The sequence below is a fragment of the Diceros bicornis genome, chromosome 32 (assembly GCF_020826845.1).
Source record: "Diceros bicornis minor isolate mBicDic1 chromosome 32, mDicBic1.mat.cur, whole genome shotgun sequence".
NCBI lineage: Eukaryota > Metazoa > Chordata > Mammalia > Perissodactyla > Rhinocerotidae > Diceros > Diceros bicornis.
In genome coordinates, this window is record NC_080771.1 from 9,843,040 (window position 1) to 9,870,058 (window position 27,019).

The 27,019-nt window shown below is 50.3% G+C and overlaps 1 protein-coding gene across 3 annotated transcripts in view; it reads left to right on the forward strand.

Annotated features, from left to right (window-relative positions):
• The window catches only part of GNAO1 (G protein subunit alpha o1), a 171,568-nt gene that overhangs the window by 73,306 nt on the left and 71,243 nt on the right, over nt 1-27,019 (forward strand). For all 3 annotated transcript variants that reach the window (XM_058527848.1, XM_058527846.1, XM_058527847.1), the window contains exon 3: nt 11,256-11,397. In XM_058527848.1, the coding sequence (XP_058383831.1) occupies nt 11,256-11,397 (142 nt within the window). The remainder of the gene's footprint in view (nt 1-11,255; nt 11,398-27,019) is intronic.

The window sequence follows — 27,019 nt, forward strand, 5'->3', positions numbered from 1 at the left end:
CATCTTTGCTTCTGGCCCGAGTTACCCCTTATTAAAAATGGCATCTTTATAACAGATTTCTGCAAGTCACTGTCAACAGGACATATCCCTTGTTTTGTGCCAGTCATTCCCCTGAGGGGTGGATTCGCCTGACACTATTATTTTTAAATACCCTTCTATTCTATATTATCCTAATATTAGAATATCGAGTTTTAAATATAGTATGAATTACTAAGAGATCTTATTTATTTTTTAAATAATTTTTCTCATACCACACAACTTCACCCCACAGTTAAACAGCCAGGTTTTAAATTGAGTCTTTCTTCTCTCCTTTTTAAGGAGCTGGAAGATTTCATTAGTGCTCACACGCTTCACTCAAGCCCAGCCTGTGAGGCGAGAGGTGGCCCAGCCTTGGGCTTGCTCCCTCCAGGTTCTGTGACTTTCTGCCTTCATTAGGAGAAGTGGGCTCGTGCTCAGGCATTTCCCCAGCAGCTGAATTTGAAGGTGGGAAGAGCTCCCATCCACGAGCAACCCTGCTGATAGGGGTTTGGTTGAATGACTCAGGGCCCATTCAGATGAGGGGACACCAAGCAGCCAGTGACGACTCCCGGGTGACACAGAGCCACACAGTGTGATTCCATTTCAGGATGAAACAATATGGACTCGCAGGTAAAAGGACTAAAATATACACCAGCATGTGGATGGTGCTACCCTCCAGATGGTGGAGTGATGGCTGATTTTTTTTTCCTTCTCTATTGCTTAGCTATGTGAGTTGGAATCAATAAATGTTCCAAGAACAGGCCTTTCAGTCAGGGCTGGAGAAGTCAGAGAAAGCTCCCATTTAAAAATGATCCACACTTGGAGCAGAACCGCTGGTGGAAGTCAGGATGGTTCAGGGAGGTACACAGATGAACATTTTTTATTTTAATAGGTGACTGTTTTAATGTATGTTCAGAAAAAAATATAAGTAGTACATTAGCCTTACATGATTGGGTCCCTGTTGCCCTCTCTGACCTCATCCCCCCCACTCCCTATTACTCCATGCCAGCCCCACTGGCTCCTCACCATTCCTCTAATGTAACACAAAGTTCCCCAGGACCTTTGCACTTGCTATTCTCTGTGCCTGAAATGCTCTTGCTTACATACGTGCAGAGTCCACTCCTTCTCATCATTCAGGCCTCAGCTTCACATGTCACCTCCTTTCCTGGCTCCTAATTCCACATCCCACTCCCCCCGCCACTCTACTCTTTTTGTGTTTATCACTCTATAAAATTTATTTGTTAGGTTACTTCTTTATTTTCTGACTTCCCCTACTAGACTGTGAGTCCTTTGAAGTCAAGGGCTATATCTGTCCTATTGACCACTGTCCCCTAGGTGCTGTATGAACTGCACCTGGCACGTAGTGGCCAGGTCTGTGGCTGAGAGGAGGGGAAGCTGTCGCTGGGACACTGAAGGAGGCAGTGATCTTGAGGATAGCTCCAGCTCTGGCAGTCAAGGAAACAGCCTTTATGCCTAGAGAAGGGTGAAGCTTCGGCCCTCCCATCAGGGGCCTCTGGGTCTCAGTGCCTCTGCTGTCTTGGAACTCTGGGAAATCAGAAATCAAGGTCCCCAAATAATTACTTTGTAAAACACACGCATCTTACCTCTGCCCAGCCGGTGGTCTCTGAGCCAGTCACTCAAAGCGTGGAGACCCTCTGGCCGCCAGCACCTCATTCATTTAGGTCAATGCACTGCCGCACTGGGTAGGAGGGCACGTGGCCTGGGAGACGCAACTCGTGGTCTAGCCCTGCCTGGGCACCGATTAGTCTGCAACTTTTAAATAATACCAGCAACTGGCGGTTCTTGGGCCTGACCGTGTGCCAGGCCCTGCCCCACACATTCTTTCATACCTGCTCACAGCCCTGTGAGGGATGAAGTCGTTATCCCCATTCTACAGAGGGGAGACCCAGGCCCAGGAAGGTTGAGAACTTGCCATGGGCCACACTTACTGAAGAGCAGAGTCAGGGTGTGGCCAGCTCCTGACAGGTGCTCGTGTGTGTGTGTGCGGAGTGAATAAAGGAATGCATGGAGGATGTCCTCTAGGGGAGACGCCCCTCTCCCACCTGCCCTGGCCCTGCCCACGCGGTGCCCTCTGGAGCACTGTCGACTGCTCTGCTTAGTCCTCACTCTTGGTGGCATCTGCTGAATCGGGGGCCAGGTCTCTCCTGCAGGTCAAACCCCACTGGACACAAGACTTGGTCAAGTGAAAGTGACTGTAAGAAGAGGGTTGGTGGGAGCTCCAGCAGGGAGAAGGGGGCGGGGTTCCGCAGGGCCCTGGCGCTCTCTGCCCGTTGCCTTGGGTGTCTCCCCTCTGCTGTGCCTGCCTCAAGCTGCTCTGCTGTTCCTGCCGGTGTCTTCGCCTGGCTGGTGTTGCTGGCGTCTCCCCCACTGAATTAGCTTGTGGTCACACCTTCTCCCTTAGACTCGACGGAAGCCCCCTCGAGAGGGAACGGCGGACCCAGAGCAGCCCCCCTGACTGGCATCTCTGGCTTCCGGTCGCTCCTGCCAGCCAGGACGTGCCTTCTGTTCGTTGAGCCACACTTCCCGAGCACCCGTGTGCCTGCTGGGGGCTCTGGAAGACAGGCAGAGACGCACGGAGAAGTGGCTCCAGAGTACTTGGGCTGTGCTCTTCCGCTGTCCCGTCCTGTACCCTCCCTGCTGCCGCCCGACTTTCAGGGCTGCTTCCTGAGGGGCGGGCCTGCCCCCACCCTGCACCCAAACTATAGGTCCTCCTGGAGTAGCTCTTCAAGGTTGTTTGTTTTTCTTGGTAGCACTTACTCCAATTACAATTTAAATAACCATTCATAAAATTACTTATTCAGTATCTGTCTTCCCCATTAGAATGCTCCACGAGGGCAGGATTGTGTCTGTCGGTTCTCTCTTATATCCCCAGCATGTGATACAGTGCTGGTACATAGAAGGTACCCCCAAAATATATGAAGAGTGAATTAGGGGATGAATGAATGAAGGAGCTTACAGAATACCCTCCAAGAAGCCTCCAAGTTGTTAGGAACTAGAGCTTTTAAGACAGAAGGGAAAAAAAATCTTTTTGTTTTGCAATTGATAGACGTTTTTCTCACCAGTATCACCCTTCACCTCCCCTACCTCAGGGGAACACTAAGGGAGATGAGAGGCCTATGGCACAGTGGAAAGGCCTCTGGGGATTTTGTCCCTGCTCTGCCACAAGCTAACCATGTGCCTATAGGCAAGTCTCCTCTCTAGGTCACAGTTTCCCACCTGGATAATGACTGTTTCTGTGTGGGCTCCAAGGAAGACCACTCCTCTGTGCCAGGCAGGGGGTATCATGGTAGGAGCATGATCTTTGTTATCAGAAAGCCCCATGGTTGATCTGGCAGTTCAGCAGTGTCGCTAGGAACTCCCTCTACCCCTTTGATCTTCCATCCTCAGGGTGGTGGCATTTAACCTCATGGTCACAAGATGGCTGCCATAGCTCCAGTATTTACTTCCTCACACAACCATATATAACGACAAGAAGCCAAGGAATGGCCAGTGGAGGGACAGCCAGGGGCAAGGGGACAGTGGGGAAGGGGGACAGGAAAGCTGTCCTCAAAGGCCTCTCTCTTTGGACCGGGAAGGGAAACCCTTTCTCAGAGGTGTTTCTGGTCAACTCCTCTTCAGTCTTAGTCACATGAACTGGATTACGCGGTCACTCTTAGCAGCAAGGGAGGCAGGGTAAGGAACTCACCATGATGAGAAGGGAGCGGCTGTTGGGTGGCTGACGTGTGTCAGACACACGTACCCTTCATTGGCCCCTGGCGGGTGCCGCTGTATGTTGTTAACTTGCATGTTTGCAGCACCAGCCTTATCATCTAGAATGAGAGCCCTGGGAAGGCAAGGACCAGGCCTCACGGGCTTTGAAGTCTGATGAGATCTTACACCAGCTGAACCCAAATGAAACATGTCAGGAAATTCCTATTGATTAACAACTTTACCCTTTTATACTCCAGCCTTCTCTCCTGGCCAAAATAGGCCCCTGTTAAACTTGAAGTGTCTGTCTCCCATTGAAAATGCTTGGTTGTTCTTTTAAGTAACAAAATTCACATTTTTTTATGAGACAAAAACAAACGATAGAGAGTAAAAAGATCACTGAATGCCACCACCCAGAAGTAATTGATGATATTTTGTTAAGCATCCTCCCATGTCGTCTTTTGTCTCTCCCCACTTCTCCCCCCACACCCCCTCCTCCCGCCAACACCATCACACAAATGTAGTTTTATAAAGACGTCTGCACAGGACACGTACTGTGCTCTAAGCGGTGTTTTCATTGGACAGTCCTGTCCAGGTCCACTGCTCTAGTAGGTTCTCTGGAGCCCCTACTTGCTGGCAAGTGGCTCTTTAACTCGCTGGCATCTCCCTGTTCACTGTTTGATTAAATGTGTCCTGTGAAGTCAGGGTGGTCCTTCCCCCTCTACTGGGGAGGGTGTGGCTCCAGGGCCATATCGCCCTTGCTGATGAGGTCTCCCTGAGGATCAGAAACCGTTGTCATGAGTCATGGTCACAGGAGTGAAGCCCTGAGCACTGACCCTGCCCCAGGCAGCCAGCGTGTGAATCTCCAGCTGTGATCAGAAGCACATTTTATGACATCATTAAACAGCCCCAAATCAGGAAATTCAGCTTTTCAACCCACAACTACTCCTGTGATGTTCGTTAGGTAAGTGAGCAGTCTCTGCTCCACTCCAGAGAATACCCCCTCCCTGTCCCGTCTTCTGTGCTGTGGCTGTGAACCCTGCTTCCTCCTCCTCCTCCTCCTCCACGGGCAGTGGTCCTCCCGTCCCGCCCCCATGAACCCGGTGACTTCCACTCCTCAAGAGGAAGACAAGAGACGTCAACCAACTGTACTTTCTCCTCCTGCCCTGCTCACCACATATGACAATAACAATAGCAGCTGAACTGGTAGAGTGCTTACTGTGCCAGGCCCTCCTCTCCCCACCACGCCCCAGGGAGGATGGTTAGTGTTACCAGGCCCGTCCCCCTGGAAGGCGAGGAGCCTGAAGCACCAAGCAGTTAGGGAAATTGCCCGGTCTCACAGCTCGAGTCTGGCTCCAGAAGCACCCCGTTAATCTGGACCCTTAAAGAGACTGTGGTGGAGGATGGAGAGACAGCCCCAGTGCAGGGGAAAGGGTGCTGATGAAGGGAACCCGGGGAGGGGCATTCAGTCCAGCCTGGAGATGGAGTGAGAAGTCATGTTCCGGCAGCTTAGGGTCTGCGAGTTCGTGAACCTTCAGAAAGTGGGGGTAAGACTGCGTGTGTTGGTGCATTTGTCATAATCTCTGAGGCATCTGTGATTCAGAGAAGGCGACTGGCTGCTGGGCCAGATGATCCTCCAAAGTCCCTTCCAGCTCCCGAGCCTGTGGTTCTGTGACCATATAAGGCCACTGTGCCTGGGCAGTCTCACTGCAGCTGAGTGCAGTCTTACATTGAGGAGGAGAGCAGAGAGCACAGGAGCCCAGGCCCAGGCCTCCTGCAGGGTCCCCAAGGCAGCGAAGAGGGGAGCTGTGGTAGGGGAGGCCAGAGGGCCCTCCTTGGTGGCCTCAGAGGGCTCCCAGAGGGCTCAGACCTGTCAGGCAGGCGTGGCTGCCGCCCTTCCTCCCTTGCCCGTTTCCACCTGAGATCTCCTCCCTCAGTCACGTTGCCAGGTTTCCAGAGTCCAGCTGGTGGCTTCTGTCCAAAGTCGAACACTCAGGGCTGCAGAGTCAGCACGTGGCTGATCCCCGTGTTTCTTCTGGTCTGGGAGCTTGGAATACTCCTCAGAGCCCCTAAGTTGTGTGTGGCACCAGTGCAGCATCGAGCTTGGCCTCCCTTTGCTACCCTGGCCCTGCAAACATAAGAAGTCTGGTGGATTTCCACCTGGGCACACACACGTCTGCCTCCTTTGGTGAGCTCCTTGGAAAGGGGAGTCTTGTGCATCTGTGTACCCCTGGCTCGTGTAGTTATGTCCCACTTTCTCTGGGTGCTGACCGGAGCCCAGCCCTGTGCCAGGTGATATGGAGAGGGGGACTGAGATGAGTGAGATGTGGGTACCTGACCTCCAGTGGCTGACCGGCTGGTGGTGAAGACAGAAAATTAATAAACGTGTCTACTAGGAGATGATCTCTGATTATTGTTGTCATCAAGGTACAAAACGTGTTTTAGTCATGACTCTCTCTATTGGTTGTAAATGACAGAAACCCAGGTCAGATTAGCTTATGCAAAAATACGAGGGAATTATTTGGCTCATATCACTCAGAAGAGTAGGTTAGCTTCAGGCATGGCAGGATCTGGTGGCTGAAATGATGTGTCTGGGACTTGATTCTGCACCCTGTCACTTTACCACATAGATGAAGATCAGTTCGTCTGGGGCTACTGCAGCGTGAGATGCCAGAGATGCCACTGATTGTTGCTAAGGTGTCCCATGCAGCCTCACTCCTGCTTTCCAAATCCTGGCCTTGTCTCCAGGGCTCAGACCTGGGCTGCCTCTCCAGCCCCTAACCAGACACCTTCTTTCTCTGCCCCATACTCATTGGGCTGATATTGTAGGGGGTGTTCTGATGCCCACTTTGTATGTGAAATCTCTGGATTCCTGGGGAACCTAGATATAGGGATCCAGGGTAGAAGAAGCAGCCCTGCCTCTCAGCATTAGCCTGGTGGTCACAAGCAGGGCCTCAAATGCCGCTGTGACGTTTACCAGCTGTGTGACCTAGGGCAAGTGGCCTAACCTCTCTGAGCCTCGGTTTCCTCATCTGTGAAGAGGAGGATTTCCTAGGATTGTTTTGAAGATTAAGTGAGATGGTACATGTAAAGCACTTAGCACAGAGAGTAAACCCTCAAACATTAACTGCTTATATTCTGCTTCTTTTTTACCACCAATGAAGGAAATTCTACGTGGGGCTTTTGTCTTTAGAATGAAGATGCTATTACTGATAGCTACCATTTATTGTATTACTTACTATGTGATAAGCACTTTACAGTTATTCCTCGCAACAGCTCCTTGCAAATGAGGAAACCAAGGCCTGAGGGATTCAATTCTTTACCAGGGACACACGGCTCCTCAGTGATAGCGCTGGGCTCACCCACGCCTGTCTGACTCCCAAGCTCTAACCACTGCTCTACCCTGCATCTCTGGAATGAGATGGGGAAATAGAAAATAAAGGGGCCTTAAGTCATGCTTTTAAGGATATATGACTCAAGTCAATGCTGGGGGGGAAAAGAAGGGAGGAATGTACATGAAAGAAATACTTGAGGGACTTACACTAAAAGTGCAGTGTTTTCCTCTGAGTGGTAGAATTATGAATAATATTTCTTTTTAGTGTTGTTCTGTATGGTCTAATTTTTCTAGTGTTGAGTACTTGCTACTTTGTAGCTAGGAGGGGATATAAAATTCTACCCTGAAACAGGAAGCCCAAGTTTAAGCTACCATAAGCCAGTTTGAACAAGTTATAGAATTAATAATCATGATTTGAGCAATTTTTCCCCAAATTGCCTCATTTCTGCAAACCTCATATGCAGCTTGTTTATCTTGGGCCACCCCAGGCGCCAGGCTGAGACTTCCAGGCAATATTGGGCCTAGTCCAGCCCGAGGAGTGAGATGTGTAGAAACGACTGTGTACTAGGAGACCTGGGATCTCTCCTGGATCTGGCACTTACCTGCTGAGAGACATTAGGCCAGCTACTTAATCTCTCTCAGTCTCAATTGCCTCTTCTGTCAAATGGGTGTAATAAAAACTTACCCTTCCTACCTCTTTAGGGGGTGTAAAGATGGATACCAATGGGTGTAAAAAATGGTAGTCCCATCCCCATGTGGAGGGAAACCCTGTGGGCAGCCAGCGGTCTTCAGGAGGGGGGCAAGGCCTTCTGGTCCGAAATGAAGCAAGAGAAACTCATCGCACTGGCTTTTTGGGACAGAGTATCATGGGGACCGCTCAGGTCACCCAGAGGGTCCCACCCTCTGAGGGGAGTCTGGTCATGGAGGCCCAATATCAACTGGCTTTTTTACGTGGGTTTTTAGTGGTTATTCTAGAGTTCACAATAAGTGTCTTAACTTATCACATTTTACTTTCAAGTGATATTATACCACTTCAAGTAGAATATAAGAATTTTCCAACCGCATATTTCCATTTTACCCGTCCCCTCCTCTGTGCTATTGCCACATAAGTTTTACATTTACATATATTATAAACATCACAATACATTTTTCAGTGTTTTTTCTCTCTCTGCTTGAGTTTGGATAGTTTCTATTGCTGTGTCTTCAAGTTCACTAATCTGTGTGTCTAATCTGCTGTTAATCCCATACGGTGAAATTTTTACCTCAGATGTTATATTTTCATCTCTAGATAGTCCATTTTCTTCTTTTTCATGTCTCCCACTTCTCATTATGTTCATGTTTTCCTTTAATTTCTTGAAAATGTTTAAAATAGATGTTTTAAAATTCTTTTTGTTAATTTCACCATCTCTGTCACTTCTGAATCTGCTTCTATTGACTGATTTTTCTCCTGGTTATGAGTCATACTTTCACGCTTCTTTGCATATCCAGGAAATTTTTACTGGATGCTGAATGTTATGAATATTATATTGTTAAGTGTCTGGATTTTGTTGTCCTCATGTAAAGTGTTGGGCTTTGCTCTATTGGCAGTTAAGTTACTTGTGGGTCAGCTTGGTTTTTTTGAGACTTTTTTGGTAAGGAAGTTTGGCTCTGAGCTAACTAACATCTGTTGCCAATCTTCCTCTTTTTGCCTGAGGAAGATGGTCCCTGGGCTAACATCTGTGCCCATCTTCCTCTACTTTATATGGGACGCCACCACAGCATGGCTCGATGAGTGGTGTGTAGGTCTGTGCCTGGGATCCGAACCCGCAAACCCCGGGCCGCTGAAGAGGGTGTGCAAACTTAACTACTACACCACCAGGCCAGTCCCTTTGAGACTTATTTTTAAGCTGCGTCAGAGTGGGTCTAAAGTAGCCTTCACTCTAGGGCTAGTTTAGCCTACTACCATAGCATGGGCTTCTGGGGTCTCTGCTGAATACCCTAGGTGTTCAGCAAGAACTCTCCACTCTGGCTGGTCAGAACTTGAATATCTCCCAGCCTCGGGTGAGCTTGGGAAAGTGTTCGACTTATGAGCTCCCTGATACATGTTCCTTGCCAAGCTTGTAGAGTCTCACCCTGTTCAGCCAAAGACTCAAGGAGACCCCATTCAGATATCCGGAGCTTTCTTTCTCTCTGTGGTTCTCTCTCTCTGTGGTACTCTGCCCCTCAAGTTCCAGCAGGCTCAGCCTTCCCGAACTTTTATCTTTATCTTATCAGCCCAGTGAAACTGCTCTGCTCTGCTTGGGTTCTCCCTCCTGCTCTGAGGTCTGGTAAACGCCTCCAGGCAGAAAGCCAAGGCAATCATAAGACTTGCCGCATTTGTTTCCCTTGTCTCTGGGATCACAGTCCTCTGCTGCCTATTCTCCAGTGTCTGAAATGGCTTGTTTCATATGTTTTGTCCAGTTTTCTAGTTGTTCACCTTGGGAGCTAGCAATTCCTTTTGAGATCCTTCTGGGGGTAGTGCACCAAAAGACTTGTACAAAAATGGACTTGGGGCTAATTAAAGTCAATGAACCGGCAATAGGGTCATTCTGATCTGCTTCTTAGAGAAACTCAGAATAAAGACCCACAGCCAGCACCAAGTCGAATTTTGCAACAGGAATTATTAGTGCACATCAACTGATGAATGGATAAATAAAATGTGGTATATCCATGCAATGGAATATAATTTGGCAATAAAAAGAAATGAAGTATTCATACATTGTATAATATGGATGAATCTTGAAAACACAGTGCTAAGTGAAAGAAGCTAGTCACAAAAGACCACATCTTGTATGATTCCATTTGATGGAATCATAGAATGGAATGGAATAGATGGAATCCAGAAATGTCCAGAATAGGCATATCTATAAAAACAGAATGCAGATTGGTGGTTGCTTACCGCTGGGGTGGGAGGTGGGGAGTGACTGCTCATGGCTACGTGGTTTCTTCTGCGGGAGGAAAAAATGTCCTAAAATTAAACTATGGTGATCATTGCCCAACCTTGTGAATATGCTGAAAAGCATTGAATTGCACACTTTAAATAGGTGGATTATATGATATATGAATTATATCTCATTAAAACTGTTTAAAAAAAGAAATTGTTAGCAATTTTCTCTGGTAGTGAAGGTATTGAAGGAGTGGACGGGGCTGTGGTGAGGTGGAGGACAGGTCTCGGCTGTTGTGTTGGTGTATGTACGTGTTACAAGTAGCAGTCAATCTCGGACTGATAAGTGCAGCCACAGAAGAGTTTACACAGGTCATTGGGGGATGACTAATATTGGATATTAGTCTTAAAATCCATTCACTCTTTCTTAATTACTTCAACTGTAAGAGGATTCTAGCAAAGTTTTGGTTTTATCCCCTCTTTCTAGCCTTCTCTCCTATCCAGAACCTTGAGAGCAGGGAGCATTTATTGAGTGGCCACCATCCGCAAGGAGGAGGGACACGAGGGCATGTCTAGGCTTCACCCTGACCTCAGAGGAACCTGAGAACAGGAGAGCAGGGAGTGTTATGTGGCCTCTGAGAACTGTGATGTCACCTTTGTGTCCTCTGTGTCATGTTCAGAGCCACCAGAGTAAGAGTGACACAGTGGTCAAATCCCAGCCAAGGGTAGAAGAGTAGACACACTCCTTCTGTTGCCTTTTCTGTTGTCAAAGATGAAGGTGGTTCATTTTAAGTGAGTCCTCTGCCCTTCATTAAAAGCACTGAGAGTTTTCTGTGAAAGAAAAATGTATGATTCGTTTGCAGGCCTTTTGCAGGGTCTTCAACAAGATACTCCTGAGGAGATGTTTAAATTAAGACCTGAGCTTTGCTTAAAAATACTAGTGTTAGCATTAATTGAGTGCTTACTGTGTGCCCCTCCTGTTCTAAGTACTTTCAAGTATTATCAACACCTAGTTGACTGATATCTCTTTCACTACATACTGGGAATGTAAAAAGACTGCATTTCTTTTTTCCACTCTTCTGTTTGTCAGATTAATTGTCAGTAATTCAGGTAGATTTTTCCTTCATATTTTACAGTATTAATGCATCAGCTCAGTGATTCAGCATCCCAATTGAACCTAGCCCTCAGCCAACTAGGCCAGGTGGTTGGCCCGGGGGCCTCACACACCTGGTGCTCCCGGTACCGGGTGAGGACAGCGCACTCATCAGATGTGGTGTGTGTGGTTTTCTCTAGGATCATCCACGAAGATGGCTTCTCTGGAGAAGACGTGAAACAGTACAAGCCTGTTGTCTACAGCAACACCATCCAGTCCCTGGCAGCCATCGTCCGGGCCATGGACACTTTGGGCATTGAATATGGTGACAAGGAGAGAAAGGTAGGCCACTGAGCCCATGGGCACAGTGAGGAGAGGGCCTGTCTCTGCTAGCCCACTGCGTTCTCTTTATAACACCAGGCTGCCTTAGAGGGACAAGAAGAGACTGTGCTGTACACGAGAGAGAAGGCTAGTCGCCAACCTAAGCCAGTTTACCAGTCAACCTGGCAAATAGTCAAACAGGGGCTGCGGTGATGGGCAAACCTCCACGGCAAAGTTGCCAACAAGGACAGCAGCCACAGAATTCCAGGGTTTATTTTGCAGCTGAGAAAGGGTTGGTGACTGTTTTAAATTAGGACTCCGGCAGCACTGTACAAGTACTTGCCCTTGGCAATTAACTTGAACAGAAAAAATGTTTCTTAAACAAAACAAGCCCTACCTGACCACCATCTCCCCTCCTTGGGAAAGCTTTCCTTGCCTTGCTGGGGGTGGGGGCAGCCATTTGAATTGACTCTCTTTCTTCTTTTAAACGAGGAGGTGTTTCCTGCCTCTCCCAGGTGAGTCTGAGGACCTAAGGGGCTCTCCTTTCTTTAGGAAGTCGACATCCCAAAACAGGGACTGTTTTTCAGTTGTGTTTCCAGGCCTCTGATAAGTGGTGAATGGAATAAGTATATAAAAGTCTTGTTTGCAAACATTTGCATTAACTGTAAGACTGAACTATATAGAGCTACACTGGTAAAGCTAAATAAAAGGGAGAGAAGGAAAACAGCCTTGGAGAATTCTATCCAGAAGTGACTCTTTGTCCCCTGGTGGGATTCTGAATCCCAGCGATCCTGTCCCTGTGACCTGGAGTGTGGAGAAGGGGGCAGGTGGAGCCCTCCGAGCGCCTGGGCCCTGCGCTGGGGCCTCTGGGTGGACAGCATTAATCTCTGATTACTGTGTGATTCGGTTGTGCATTATATGCATGTCCCGACTTTGCTAAAAATCATCTCCGTCACAGAGGAAAACCATCCTCACCTTCTCTGGGTCTGATAAATCATCTGTGACAGATAGCTTTAAATGTGAAATTCAATATTTTATGCACAAAATCCTAATTCCATGGGGCAGAGTCATCCCAGCTCAGGCATTGGCTCCTTCGGGTACTGGGGAATTGGGTGACAGAATGTGTCTGAGGCCAGGCCAGGATGGGGAAGCCAGGCTGGAAGACAGGCCAGGGCTGGGTCCCTTGCTCCTCAGGGAGGCGGAGTCCAGAAGCTGGTTCTGCAGAGGAAGCTCTTGTCCCCCGGGGGACGGGCTTTAGTTTTGGTCATAGAGCTGGGGCCTGTGGAAAGAGGCACACAGCTGTTTCTTCAGTCCTGTTTCCACGAAGCATTCACTGAGGGCTTACGACGTGCCAGGCGTGCTGGTTGCTGGGGATACAGACATGAGCACCTGGGAGTGGTGTCTGGAGAAACCAGTAAGCAAATACCTGCTCAGATCACCAGAATTAGCCAAGAGGGTTACAGGACCTTACTCATGTTGATTATACTGGCCACAGGGGTAATACAAATGGCCCTCATCTGTTGAGCACCTGCTCGCTGCCAGGCACTGTGCTAAACACTTTACATGTATTAACTGATTTTAATTAACTCAGGGTTAAAGCCCAGAACAGGAAATGTCTGGTCTGATGGTCAGACCCGGAACAGGCCACAGGCCTTTGGTCTCTGTCTCCCGTTTGGCCAGCGAGAGCATGGTCCCTGAATCTCCATTAACCAGATGACAGACACAGTGCAAAAGGCTCATGCATCCACAGCACACACCTTGCACACAAGACACACACACACACACTGGGAGATCTTCCAAGAGTGTGTGTGTTCACCACCATGCCCACCTCCCAACCAACTCTTCCTTCCCCAAAATCTCCTGCCCTGATTATGTATGACCTAGAAAGTCAGTGGGACTTTGGAATGCTTTTCTCCTTCAGTTTTGGGAAACATTAACTGTTCCTGTGGGATTTTTTTTTCCGTTTTATTAGCCTGAATAGAGAGATGATTGCTTGGGAATAGCTAGGAATATGATATATTAAGAACTATACTGCAGGGCCCCTGGGGCCTCTGTGGCTGTTTCTTCTCTGTGGGATTTCCCAGTCAAGACAGTCCTCAAGCCAGGAGGACAGGGAAGGCTCCAATGGAAACGGAGACTGAGAACAGAGTGGATACTCCCTGGAGAGTCTCCTGGACACACGGTAGAGTTGGAACCCAGTTCTCTTATGGCAGGTGGCACCATGGCAGGCTCCTGACCCATCCCCAGGGTGGTACAGGCTTGTCAGGCACAATCCTGGCTGGCAAAGGCCTCCGGGCACTCAGGCGCCTGTTCCCTGTGTTATTTCACCCGTGAAGAGCGGGAAAGGAAAGTTGAGCCAAGACTCAAGCCAAAGTGAGTGGGGCAGCTAGAGAAGGTATTTCCTGGGAGTGGGCTGGTGTGGATTTGCAGTCTGGGGACTGGGCGCAGGGAACCCCATATATTAGCGGGGGGTAGGGGAGCACAGGGTACAGCTTCTTCAGACAGAGTAGCCAGGGAAGGTTTCCCTGAACCTGGAAAGGGATTGGAACTTGACCACAAGAAGGAACCAGCCGTGGGAGGAAGAAGAGACAGAGGTTCCAAGCAAGCACCAAGGCTCTGAGCCAGGAGTGAGCCTGGTGTGTTAGAAGAGAGAAAGCTTCTGTTCAGCCTGGATTGCACCCTGGGGGAGGGGTGGGCTCTGGGGTATTGGACACCCTCCAGTCAGGTCTGCCTGCAGCTGGCCAGTTATTGGTGCCCAGATGCCCCGACCCCAGGTCTGGGTCTCCTCACTCTTTCCTCTCTCAGGCCCCCAGGGGTTGCCCACCTGGGGATCTGCTGTTTGGATGTTGGGAAAACTGCCCCATGAAGAACAGACCCAGACTGGTATTTTGGTCTCTAAAGAAAAGACCTCCTTCCCTCTCTTGGCTTCCCCACCTCTGCCCTCCTCCATCCTCCCCCTGCCCATCATGGGGTACCTGGAGGAAGATAGCCCCATACCCAGCTTCTGCTTGCTGTCAGGGGAAGCAAGAGGGAAGCTGGCCCAGCCAGCTTTGCCCACTTCACACAAAGAAGCATCTAGAAGCTCCCTTGCTGTGCCTTATTTGAACAGGTGTCCCTGACTTCTCCTGGCAGCTGGCTCACCACCTGCCCAGGCCCCCCAGTGGAGGGAGGACTGACTGATTTTTTCCTTGGCCTCTCTGTGGTGTAGACTCACCTGAGGTCACATGACTGTGCATGAGACCAAGTTTAAAAAAGTCTCAGCATAGGGCAAAGAGCGGGGACCACCTTACATTAGTCTGGGTCTTCCATACGCCATGCCCCAGCCTCACCAGACCACGGACCCCTCCCCAAAGACACCACCTACTCCCATGCCTCCAGGCCTTGACTCAGGCCATTCCCTCTGCTTCTAATGTCCTTCTCCTCTTCTTTTTCTCCTGGAACTCCTCCCATTTAGTGAGGACCAGCTTAGCTCCCATGTCTTCCATGAAGCCTTCCCTCTTTCTTCCCCTGACAGCAAGACTCAGCTCAGTGCTCTCTCTCCGTTGAGCACTCACTCATGCACCGGTATGAAGACTGCTTGTTTGTGTCACTCTTTCCTTAGAGCAGTGACCCTTGCACTTTAGGGTGGTCAAAACCCATTTGAGCAGCTAATGAAAGCCTGAGCCTTCTCTCCAGAACAGTGCACACATGCACGTATCTAGAAAGTTTTGTGTACAATTTCAGGGGGCTCTAGAACCAGTAAAGCCCACCAATGGAGCCTAGAGTAGGAACTGCTTCATAATTTAAGGTCCTTCTGCTCAAGGCCTGTGTCATTCATCTTTGGGTCATCTCTTCACCCCAACAACCAGCACAGTGCTGAGCACATAGTAGGTATTCAAAAGCACATCCCTTGAGTGAAATGACATTTCTAACTTTCCCAGTTCTCAGAGAAAAAAGGAGAAGTACCTATAATTTCATCACTAAATAAACTGGTGTTGATTGAGTACCTACTACGTGTAGGCTTTGTGCTAAGCCCTGCGTAAAGATTCAGAGGCAGGTGAGATGGGGCCTGTAAGGAGCTGGTCATCTTCTTGGGAAGACAGGGCTCACAGGCTGAGTGAGCACAGCCATTCCACAAGGTGGTCAGGGAAAGCTTCTTAGGGGAAGTGAGGCTGGAATTGTCCTTGAAGCAGAGATGTGGCTTGACAGGGGCAGATGTGGGTAAGGAAAGGGTCTTGAAGCGGGGAAGAACATGAGTAAAGGCCATGGGTTGGTAGTGACCAAAGGAGATTTGCTCCAGTGGCCAGAACCGAGGGTTAGGGCATGGGCAAGATGTGGGAGGGTTAGAAGAGCCAGTCAGGTCAGATTGGGAGGGAGATTGAGCCTTGGAAGGGATGCCAAGGAGTTTGGGTTTTATCCTATTGGCAGTAGGCAGCCATTGATAGATTCTCAGCTGGGGAGGGATGGGATGAGAGTGTTTTAGGAAATGATCATGATGGTGTGTGCAGGGTGGACCAGTGTGGGGAGAGACTGAAGGTGGGGAGGCGGGTTGGGAAGCTACAGTAATTGGCCATACATGAGGTATGAGGGTCTCAATGGGGTGGAAAGGAAGGGCAGCAAGGTGAGGTGTGGAGGCAGAAGAAGGAAAGGGGCCTGGTGATTAGTTGGCTGCTGGGGCAAAAGGGTGAGGATCAGGAAACTGGTTCTCTAGTGTGACCAGGCTGGAGGACTGGGAGCAAGATGGAGCCCCCGGGGGGAGGGGGACAGGGCTGGGCTGGGCCAAATATGGTGAGTCTCATTTCAACCAAATGGGCTTCCAGGTGGGAGCGATCAGTAGATGGACTCAGAGAAGTGAAGCTCCAGGAATTAAAGATGATGATAATAGTGGCTTTTAATTTTTATGTTCCAGGGCCTGTTTTAAACAATTCACATGAATTAAATTATTTAATCCTAACAACTCCCTGTGCAGTGGGTGATATTGTTATCCCCATTTTACAAGTGGAAAAAATGGGGCACAGAGAGGTGCAGTGACTTGCCCAAGGTCATGCAGGTAAAATATATATGTAAATGGTTAGATGTGTAACCGTAATGAAACTATAATCCATGTGGTTCAGGTCCAGAGCAGAGTCTCATTTAAATAGGCACAGTACAATCAGACAAAACAAATCATTCAAAGAACTCCATTCTTTATCCTGAGTCTCTCTTAAAATATGAAAAGGACCCAAAGGAAAACTCCCACTGGTTTTCTCATATATCCTTTTCTGTTGTCCTCATGTCTGTCCCACCCGCACTCTCTGGAGCTGCTGTCCTCCCAAATTCCCCAGAGACCCTCCCTCTAGCCCCAGCCTACAAGGCTTTCCCTCCCCCTCTCTTTCTCCTTCTCTTTCTCCCACCTTTCCCTCCCTCCTCCTTCCTCCCCCTCCTCCTCTCTGCCTGTAAGGGGTTCCCTTCCCTCTCTTCCTCTCCCTCTCTCCCTTTCTCCATCTGTTCCTTGGTTTCCCTCTTTCTACTTCTCGCTCCATCTCTCCCTTTTTCCCCCTCCTTCCTCCCTCTCTCTCTCTCTCCCTCCTTTCCCTTTCTCTCTCCCTCTCTCTCCCTCCTTCCCCTTTCTCTCTCCCTCCTCAGCCCCCAGCTCATTATCATGTAAATTGTCTTAACCTTTTGAGCTGAGTCTCTCCCCCTCCTCCTTCCTCAGCCCAGGGCCTGCATCTGCATCACAAAAGCAGAGAAACTCATCTGGCAGAACTGGCCCAGACTCAGATACTTGAAGAAAGGCTGGGGGAAACTGGACAATTACAGGATTAGAAGGTTCGCTTGGACCAGCAGGGGGTGGGGAAAGTCTGTGAACAATCCCCCATTAATAAATCTCATCACACACACGTGTGTGTGTGTGTGTGTGTGTGTGTGTGTGTATATATAAACATACATAAAATTTCTGTGCATTTACATGTATACTTGCATATGTAAAATATATTGTAAACTAATGGAATGATTGCAAAGAAGTAATGCCTTGAACTTGCATGAGGCTTTATTCAGTTGAAAATATTTTCATTTTCATTTGTTCACCATTTCTGCCTATGCCTATTTCTCTCACTAAATTATAAACTCCCTGAGGACAGAATATAGATCTTATTCATCTAGTACAATGCCTGACACAAAAAGTATTTGGATACTGTGTTCAAATTCCAGCTGTACCACCAGCTATGTGGCCATGGCTAAATTATTCAACCTCCTCAACTCTCAGTGTTTTTGTCTGTAAATTGGGCATAATCCTAATACTTCCTCATTCATCTGCTGTAAGATTAAATGAGATAATGCATGTACAGGGCTTAAGATAGTACCTAACACATCAAGTTCTCAGTACACATTAGCTCTTATCCTTTTAATTATTTGTTTAAAATTATTATCATTGATCAAATCCTGATGAATTATCCTCACAGCAATCTAGTGAGGAATGAGCAGGGTTTTATCTGCATTTTTCAGGTCAGAGACCAAGGCACAAGGCACTTAATTGGCCTCCCAGGATCACTGACCTAAATGGGCTAAAGATCATGCTGCTGGACTTGGGGCCTGGTGCTCTAATGCTGCACCCAGGGGCTTCCTCAGAACCGCCCCCTGGAGATAATGGCAGCTCTTTGGGGATGCGGAATCAAATTTCACACTTAGGTTCCAGAATGTCATTGGATCTCCTCTGGTAAAAGGAATCTTGACATTTAAGTCCCACAGTGGAGCTCAGAACACTATCTTTTTTTTAATCATGGAAATATTGTGGTGCCATCTCCGCAGCACAGTGCTGTTTGCCCTGTGGTTTGCCTGAACTCTAAAACAGATGAAAACAAGATGCTCTCTGGCCTGTGTCTGCCTGAGTTCCCTGGGCCTGGAGAAACCTCAGTGGTGGTTGTCAGACCTGATGGGGCTGGGCGAGGTGACAGATGAAGGCCACATGTTCCCATGCCCAAACCTGAGGCCAGGAAGAGGCTTCCACTGCCACGTGCTGGGCACCAGGGCTCTCCCGCTGTACCCGCCCAGGCCTGGCCCTGCTCTGACTCTCTGCCTGCCCAGGTTAATAGAGCTTGAAACTCCTGTATTCAAGACCATCTAATTCTGCTGCTCCATTTTTTGGATGGGACAAAATAGGCTCCATCTTACTCAAGGCTTGACAACGTGGCAGACCAAGTATTAGAACTTACGGTTTTCTGAATCACTGTTAGGTTCTCTTTCTATCTCAGCAGCCTGCCTTAAATCTCCCAGCCAACTGGGGCCTCATTTTCTTTCGTTCAGTCAGTCAGTCATTCCACAAAGACTTACTGAGCATTCACTCCCTGGCAGACAGGGCACAGGGCAGTGGGATGAAAAGATATGGGGGCTCCTAAGCTTGTGCAGAGATCACATGCATAAGAAGAGAAGGTGAACTCCTTGATTTCCAAGGCCTCTTTCAGCGATGCAAGACTCAGTGCAGCCAGCTCAGCCCACTCCCTGTGGTCTAAGGCTGGATGGGGCCCCAGGCTCCAGGTTTGGGGCAGGCATCTGTTGTTTAAGCCCTGCCATGAGGATCCCCAGACCTGGCCACTGGTACCTTGGCCCAGGTTGGCAACACCAGTGGCTCTTCCTGGCCTCCCACCAAAAGGAAGGACCAACTCAAAGGAATAGCAGTTTTCAAGATGGGAAAGGAAGAGGAAGGCCTGAAATCTCAGATTTTTGAGATGTCCCTCAGATGCCTCTCCTCCTAAGAGTCTTCTTGGGTTTCCTCAGCTGAAAATGGTTACTCCCTCCTCTGAACACTTGTCGTCCTGGAGCTGCACCCCCAGCTGTCCCCTGAACTCTGCTTCATGGTGTCTCATCTCTGCAACCAGACAGTAAGTCAGGAAGGCCAGGACAGTCTTGTCCATCTGCGTGTTCCCCACAGCATCGTGCCCAGGGCCGAGCAGGGGTCAGTGGATAGATGAGTTCATGGTGATTCCATTCATCCAGCACATGGGTGCCTCCTCGGGCCAAGTGCTGGGCTAGGTGCTAGGGACAGGCCTCAGGATAGGGACAGGACAGACAGCCCCTGCCTTCAACAGATGTGTCCATGGAGGAGGGAATGAAAGATGCAGAACATGCTTCTTTTCTTGCCTTCTTGGTCTCCTCAACAGCCAGAGCAAGGGTGGCTGGAGCACCCTCCTGCCTTCCCCCATTCATTCATCCATGCAGACGTTCATGGGTAAGCCCCGCCCTGCCCCCAAGGGGCGCAGGCAAGGGGTGCAGACATGGCAGTAGACAGCATTTTTTATTTTCATGAAAGTGCAGCGATGGGAGCCCTGAGGTGGGTGACGATGATGAAGATAATAATAGTGACCTACCTCAATGGGTTGTCTCAGGCTTAAATGACACAGTAAGTGCAAGCTCTTAGAGCAGGGCCTGGCACACAGTAGGTGCTCAGGAAAGGTTAGCTGGTGTTAGCATCGTGTACCTTGAAGCAAAATGACAACCGCTGTAGTTTTACAAGGCTGATTAGGCCTTACAGATGAAGGGAAGGAGGGAGGCCCTCTGGGCAGAGGGCAGCATGAGCCAAGTCAAGGTTTGTGCAAGGGGCTGAGAGCACGGAGGGGGAGCACTTCTTTTCTCAGGTTCTGTCCTGTTGTCAACTGTCCATCCTAGAGAAACAGCAGGAAAGCCGGGACAGGCTTGGACAAGTACACTTGCTGCATGATTGGCACTTAATGAAGAGATGCTGATGAGGGGAAGATGAGGGTTCTCCTCCTCTTCAGAGGAGAGTTTCAGAGTTTCCTAAGGGCTAAGAGGAAAACCTTTGTTCTGAATCTTGATAGAATGCTGAGCTGTTCCCCGCCTTAGGAAGTCGAGTGTCGAGAACACACCAGGGGGCTCCCTTATTGATGGGCCTCTCGGTCCTCTCCATGGACATCAGGGGTTGTGGTCCAGGCCCAGAGGTGAAGGACCTCCCTATAGGGGGCTGGGCTGACTGTGCTACCCCAGAACATTCTGAAGAAGTTGCCTTTGGGACCAAATTGTTGGAAAAACAGTTCACCTAGGAGAAAGCCTACATCCTTCCTGCCTTGAGGCCTTTGGTGCAGAGGCACCAGTTCAAGCAGGGACACACTGCCTGGCCTCATTCTTCAGGAAGCAGGGGCAGAGTGGCATTACAGTTAGGGAGCTGTTCCACGTGTGGGATTTTGGGTAGTCGCAGCCTAACTGTAAATGGTGAGTGCTTTTTCTTGAGCAATCATGTAGCTCCGCTGAGTTTCGCTATGTAAGTTAGGATGTATTTGGCTGCAAGTGAAAAACACCCAACCAACAACGTCCTAAACAGTAGAGACAGTGTTGTTTCCTGGACAGGGAATCCCAAGAGTCAGCAGTCCCAGGGCTGCTTCTGCAGCTGTGCAGTGTCAGGGCCTGGGTCCACACCTCAGTGGCTCTCTGGGTGCTCATGGTTCCAAGATGGCAGGTAACACACCCTCTCACAAGGAGTCCAGAGGCAGGAGGAAGAAGCAGAGCAGCCCAGCTTCTTACTCCACGTTGGCCTAGCAGCAAGGGAGCTGAAGAAAGCAAATGTGTGGCTTTTTTTGCCACCCTAGTAGGACACGCAGGCAAGAGAGAAGGGACTTGGGGATAGCGCTAGTCATCGCCTGCCACCCTCCCTTTGGACTGTCATGGGAATTAGATAAAAATGTGCAAGTGACCAGCCTGGTGGTGCAGCAGTTAAGTTCGCGCACTCTGCTTTGGTGGCCCGGGTTCGCAGGTTTGGATCCCGGGTGCGCACCGACGCACCGCTTGTCAAGCCATGCTGTGGCGGCGTCCCATATAAAGTGGAGGAAGATGGGCACGGCTGTTAGCCCAGGCCAATCTTCCTTGGCAAAAAGAGGAGGATTGGCATCGGATGTTAGCTCAGGGCTGATCTTCCTCACACACACACAAAAACAAAAACAAAAAAACGTGCAAGTGGATGTGCTGAGTCAATGGGGAGCCCTGTCTGAAGGCCAGGAGGGGCAGTGGGTGCTCTGGTGGATGGGTGCTCCACCAGGCTGTGGCAGGGGTGGGTCCTAGTTTCTTCTCCACTTTTTGCCTTTGTTTTCCCAGTGTCTTAGTCTTTTTGGGCTGATATAACAAAAATACCATAGACTGGGTGACTCAACAACTTAACATATTTATTTCTTAAAAAACAAATGTATTTCTCACAGTTCTGGAGGCTAGGAAGTCCAAGATCAAGGTGCTAGCAGATTAAGTGTCTGGTGAGAGCCCGCTTCCTGATTCGTGAACAGCTGTCTTCTCACTGTGTCCTCACAGGGCAGAAGGGATGAGGGAGCTCTCTGGGGTCTCTTATAAAGGCACTAATGCCATTCATGAGGCCTCCGTCCCTATGACCTAATCACCTCCCAGAGGCCCCTCCCCCTAGTGTCATTACATCTCGGATTAGGTTTCAACATATGACTCTGCAGGAGGGCAGGGACACAGACATGCTATAGCACCCACATAGGCTCAGAAACTAGAATGTTGTCCCAAGAGGCACTAGAAACAAGAAAACAGTTGGTGGCAGGTGAATCCTGGCAGCACAAAGCTGGTGGCAGTAGTTTCAAGGAAGAATGTCCATCCAGATGAGCCTGGGACAGGGCTCCCTGGCCTCCGTCTGGCCCTCCTGACTGCCCTTCCTGGCATGCCAAGTGTAGTGGGTGTTCAAGGCTGGACCACCGCTGGTCTCTGCATGTTCACTGCCTGTAGAAAGGGGCGTGAAATTTTAAAAAGAAAGAAAAAGAAAAGGAAACTTTAAATGAAAGACTCAAACAGTAAATGAAAAACACAGATGATGATGCCTTGCACTTGTGTTCTCTCTCTCTCTCTCTTTGTCTCTCTCTCTCTCACTAGTATACACTCCCCTCCTCCCTCCTTGTAAACCCCTAAGTACCCTGTTCTAATGGTGGAAAAATGTTACAACTAGGTAAATAAATATTCCTGAGCATCAAGACTAAGGTGGGTCCCCACTAAAGGCCTTCCCTTGGGTATCTGGGAGACCCCCACATTACAGCCTTTCCCTGCCTCATTCCCCCCTCATTTCTGCTAAGCTACCCCACAGGGGGAGCTGAGAGCTTCCTCTTTGGAGAGGGAACATTATGGGTACATCCTTTGGGCTCAAAGTAGTTGCTTTAAGGTGGCAAACGAGCTGCCAAGAGCCTTAGAAGATGCAGAGAGCAGCTAAGAGAGCCCTGCTTGGCCATCACCATTCTTTGAGGCTCCTGGCATATTGAAAAATGAGGAATCAAAACAAGGTCACAAAATTGTGGTATATTTTAAATGTGTATATTTAACAAATTAATACTTTGGACCCACCACAAATGCAATGCAAAATAATCGTGCTAACGAAGAAACAGTCACAGGATTTACAAAAATATTGATTCATAGTGCAGTGCTGGCCACAGTGCTGGTCCCGCAGTGGGACACAAGTTCAAGCTTTGTGATGACGCTGTCACCTGTCACCCCAGAGGTCTCTCCTTGACTGTATCTATTAGCTCATTTGGTCCAAGCCCCAAATTGAGCCCTTTGTGAATGTGCAGTCCCTCCCTGGTGACCCAGTGCACTGCGGGAGGAGCCTGGGGACCAACAATGTGGATTTCAGCTCGTTGAGGGGTGTCAGGGACTGAGAAAGGGGTTAGGTTTGTTGAGACAGCGGCACAATGTGGGTGAAACCGTGAGTCACAGGCCCGGTGGGGATGGCCAAGGTGTCATCTGGGTCCCTCCTCAGCTCAGAAGCCCTTCTCTGTGTGTGTTAGGGTGGGAGGTGGGGTGGTACCACACACGTGGGGTGGGGGATAACTTCCCTAGGAACCAGAAACCGTCTGCCCCTCCCACAACTAACACACATTCATCTTCTGTTTTACTCCGTTTCTTCCCCACTTCTTTATTTGTGAGGCAACCTACAGTGGTCTTGCATCACTGCCAAAGACCCTCCTCTGGATAAGTTAGGATACTTTTGGTCACAAGTGATAGAAGACACACTCAAACTGGCTTGTGAAAAAAAAATTAACTGGCCCAGTGATTCAGAAGTCTAGAGTTCCAGCTGCAGGTGAGGCTTGACTCAGCAGCTCAGATGACATCCCTGGCTTCTCTGCATCTCTCCGCTCTGCCCCACTGTGTGGTCTTCACTCTAGACTCCACAAAATTGCTCCCTCACCTTGCAAGACAATAGCTACAGCAGTTAAGTTGCCACATCTTCCCACCACACCTAACCTGTGAGCATCCCAGGACATAGGGAGCATAAGGTATGCCCACACGGTCTTTTCCCTGAGCAGCTACCTGGGTCCTGGGAGACCCTCTCTCTTGTTGGCCGCAGTTGGATCACATGCCCATCCGTGAACCAGTCACTGTGACCAAGGGGATGCAATACTCAGATTTCCTGAGGGGCTCCTGGGACAAGCGTGAATTCCCCAGAGGAAAGCCAGGCACTCATGAAAAAGGAAAATGGAAGCAGAAGAAATGGATGCTGGGGAGCCTACCATAGCCATCCTCAGATCTCTCCTTGACTTCAGCACTGCCAGCTAGGGTGATTCCCACTGTATCGTGGAGGGCCAGCCAGGCTGAATCTAGCACAGCAGGCTTAGGAGATATCTGAGGTTGGCCTGGAGCCAGAGCTGCTGTTCCCATGGTGGCCTCTCCCCAGTGGGCCAACCAGGATCCCAGGTGGCAGGGAACATGGACATGTGGCCCTCAGCCCACCACTCACCCTTCCCATCTTGCCTTGCCACTGGGTCTGCGGCAGGAGCAATGGAAGAGTTGGAGATGAAGAGCAGAGATGGGCCAGTGGTAGGGAGGTCTGCACAGGAGGACTCAGGTCTTTCCCAGCCTGGCTGAGCCAGCAGGGACCTTAGCGATGCGCCGGCCATAGCAATGCACTGGTCTAGACCTCATCTTAGAGCTGGGGAAGCGCAGCTGCCGAGGGCTGTGCCCAAGAAAGGCGGCTCAGCAGGGTTTAGCGCCAGGCTTGGGAGTCAAAGAGACATGACCCTGATCCTGGCCCTGCCTTTTACCAGCACGGGTCTTCAGGCTCCCTCCACCTCAGATTTGTCATCTGAAAAGTGAAGGTAATACTACTCCTACCTAGGCAAAGCGTTGTTAGGGTTAAAAGAAAGAATGCACGTTAAGAGCTGAACAGAGTGCCCGGCACCTGGTAAGTGTTCACTAAACAGCGACTGTTACACCCTCCTCTCACCCACACTCCTCTGCCTGCCCAGTGGAGAGCCGGGACTAGAAGCCTGGGTGTGACGGTGGTTTCAAAACTGGGGTGAAGAGTCAGTGCCAAGGCCTCTGAACTACTGCAGGTCCAAGGGGTGGCCTCACCCCCTCCCCAAACTTACCTGTTGGTTCTGGTTCTGGTTCTGGTTCCAGGCTGGGAGACAGGGTGTGCCTCGGCCCCGGGCCCTCTTGCTGGCTTTGGAAGAGTGGAGCTGAGTGGAGTGGTTCAGGGCTGCTCCTGCACCAGGGCCCAGCAAGGCCTGAGAGAGAAGCCAAAAGAAAGAGACAAGGAGAGAAGAGGCAAGACCACAGAGAGGAGGAGGAGAGCGGCAGAAGTGGTGACAGTCACCGGGGAAACACTGGGGGCGGTTCTTCATTAGTTGGAAGGGTCATCCATCAGGTGTCCCAGTGTCGGCGGGGTTCTTAGCGCAGTGCCTGGCACGGAGCAAATGCTCCTTAAATGGCAGCTGCTTTGTTCCTTTTTATTAGGGCGCATACGGTTCTGTGAATGTCATTCCCACGGGAAACCCCTCCCTAGTCCCTGCAGCTGAAGGTGTCTTCTCTTCCTCCTGGGCGCACACAACACCTCTCCCTCTCACTCATTCGCTGGGTCATCCATTTGAGAAATGTGTTGTGGCCTTCCGCACACTAGCAGTGTGCCGAGCACTGGGCACACCACGATGAACAAGAACAAGCAGGGGTGCTGCCGTCACAGAGCTCAGGCTGGGAGAAGATGGACGCCCCTCAGTAACGCCAGAGAGCCTGGCCTAGCCTGTGCTGAGGACGAGGTCTCTGACAAAGAGCAGAAGGGACTGGATGAGTGAGGCAAATGAGCAGGAGAGAAGGGAGAGAATGTTGCAGGTGGGTGGAACGGCACATGCAAAGGCTCAGAGCTGGCACATCTTGACCAAGTGTAAGGGTCTGAAAGAAGGCCGGTATGGCTGGAGCCCAGAGGTCGAGGGGGCAGAGGGGCAAGAGATGAGGCTGAAGAAGAAGCCAGGGGCCCGCCAGGTGAAAAGAGCTTCTCAGCCATGGAATATTGGCTTTGTTCCTAGCTCAGCAGAAAGCTACTGAAGGTTTTAAGCAAGGCCAAGAAAGTCTTGCCTCTGAAGAGGCTCACTGGCTACTGGGTGGAGCAGGATAGGTGGCCAGCAAGAGTGGTAACGGGTGGGAGGAGCCGAGAGACCACTGCAGGCATCCGGGCATCGCCGTCCGGCTGGGCGATGTGACAGTTGCACAGAGACTCCATGTCAGGTGGACGGTGGGCAGACCCAGAAAGAGGCCTCAGGACTCGTTCTCTCTCAGGACAGGCTGTACCTCTCTATCCCATGAACTCCTCTGGGCACCCTGCCCGGCACGGAGCCTGCCGAAGCTGCACATGTCTGTTGGGTGAGTGGATAGACGTCCCTCACCTCCCCAGCTTAACCAACGCAGGTGGGAGCCCAGGCCCGGAGCACAATGGCAGCCCTGGCCTCCTGCTCTGGGAGTCCTCGGGGGGTACCTCCTCCAGGCTTCCTGCATCCAGAGAGCCGCTGCCTCTCCTCCCCAGCCCCTGACTTCGGCTCCTTCTGGGTGTTCTGACCTCGACTCCTTCAACCCCTACCCCTGGCCTCCATTTCCTCATGGGTAAAATAGGGATGGTTCTATACTTATGACAGTCAATAACCATGGATGAGAGCCTTGCAATGCAACGTGCTCCTCTGAACACAGCGTGAACGTGTTATTGCCACTGATGCCCGCAGACCCTTTCTGGCTCAGAGGACAAGCTCTCATCACCCAGCACAAGTGCTGGCAGCCGGCCTTCTCTCTCTCCCCTCTCCTGAGTCAGCCCAGGAGCAGCTTCTGGAGGAGATGTGGATTGTGGATTGGGAGCATTTGCACAACCAGCCTCCCCTCCCCCAATATCTCTGGTCTGAGGTCCCTGGGCACAGTCCCGAAATAGCTCACTGCCAAATTAGGCCCAGCTTTTCCAGCTCTGTGGGCGCCCTCCCCCTTCTTTCCCAGCCCTCTGTCTTCCTTCCTTTCTCCTTCCTGCCACACTTCCCTGCGTGGTGCCAAGACCAGCTGGTTCCCCGGTGACAACTGGCCAAGGAGAGGAAGGCTGCTCTCCTGGCCCAGGGTGGCTTGCTGGGCCCAGCCTTGCAGGCCGGGGTGTCTCCTGGGGGCCCCACGCTGTCTGCAGGGTCTGCAGTTGTGCACCTGAATGGTGGAGTACCGTGACTCCCAGGCCCTGCCCTCCCCGGGACCAAGACCAGGAGCTCTGCTCTGCAGCAGGAACCTGATGATAAGTTTTCTGACTCTTGCGTCTTCTCTTGGAGAACCACAGAACACGTCCTGGAAGTGGAGCTCTGTGGGGAATGGGGCAAAGAGCACAGGCTCAGGAGTCAGACAGGTGCAAGGTCAAAACAGCATTCTCTCTTTTCAGCTTTATGACCTCAGGCAG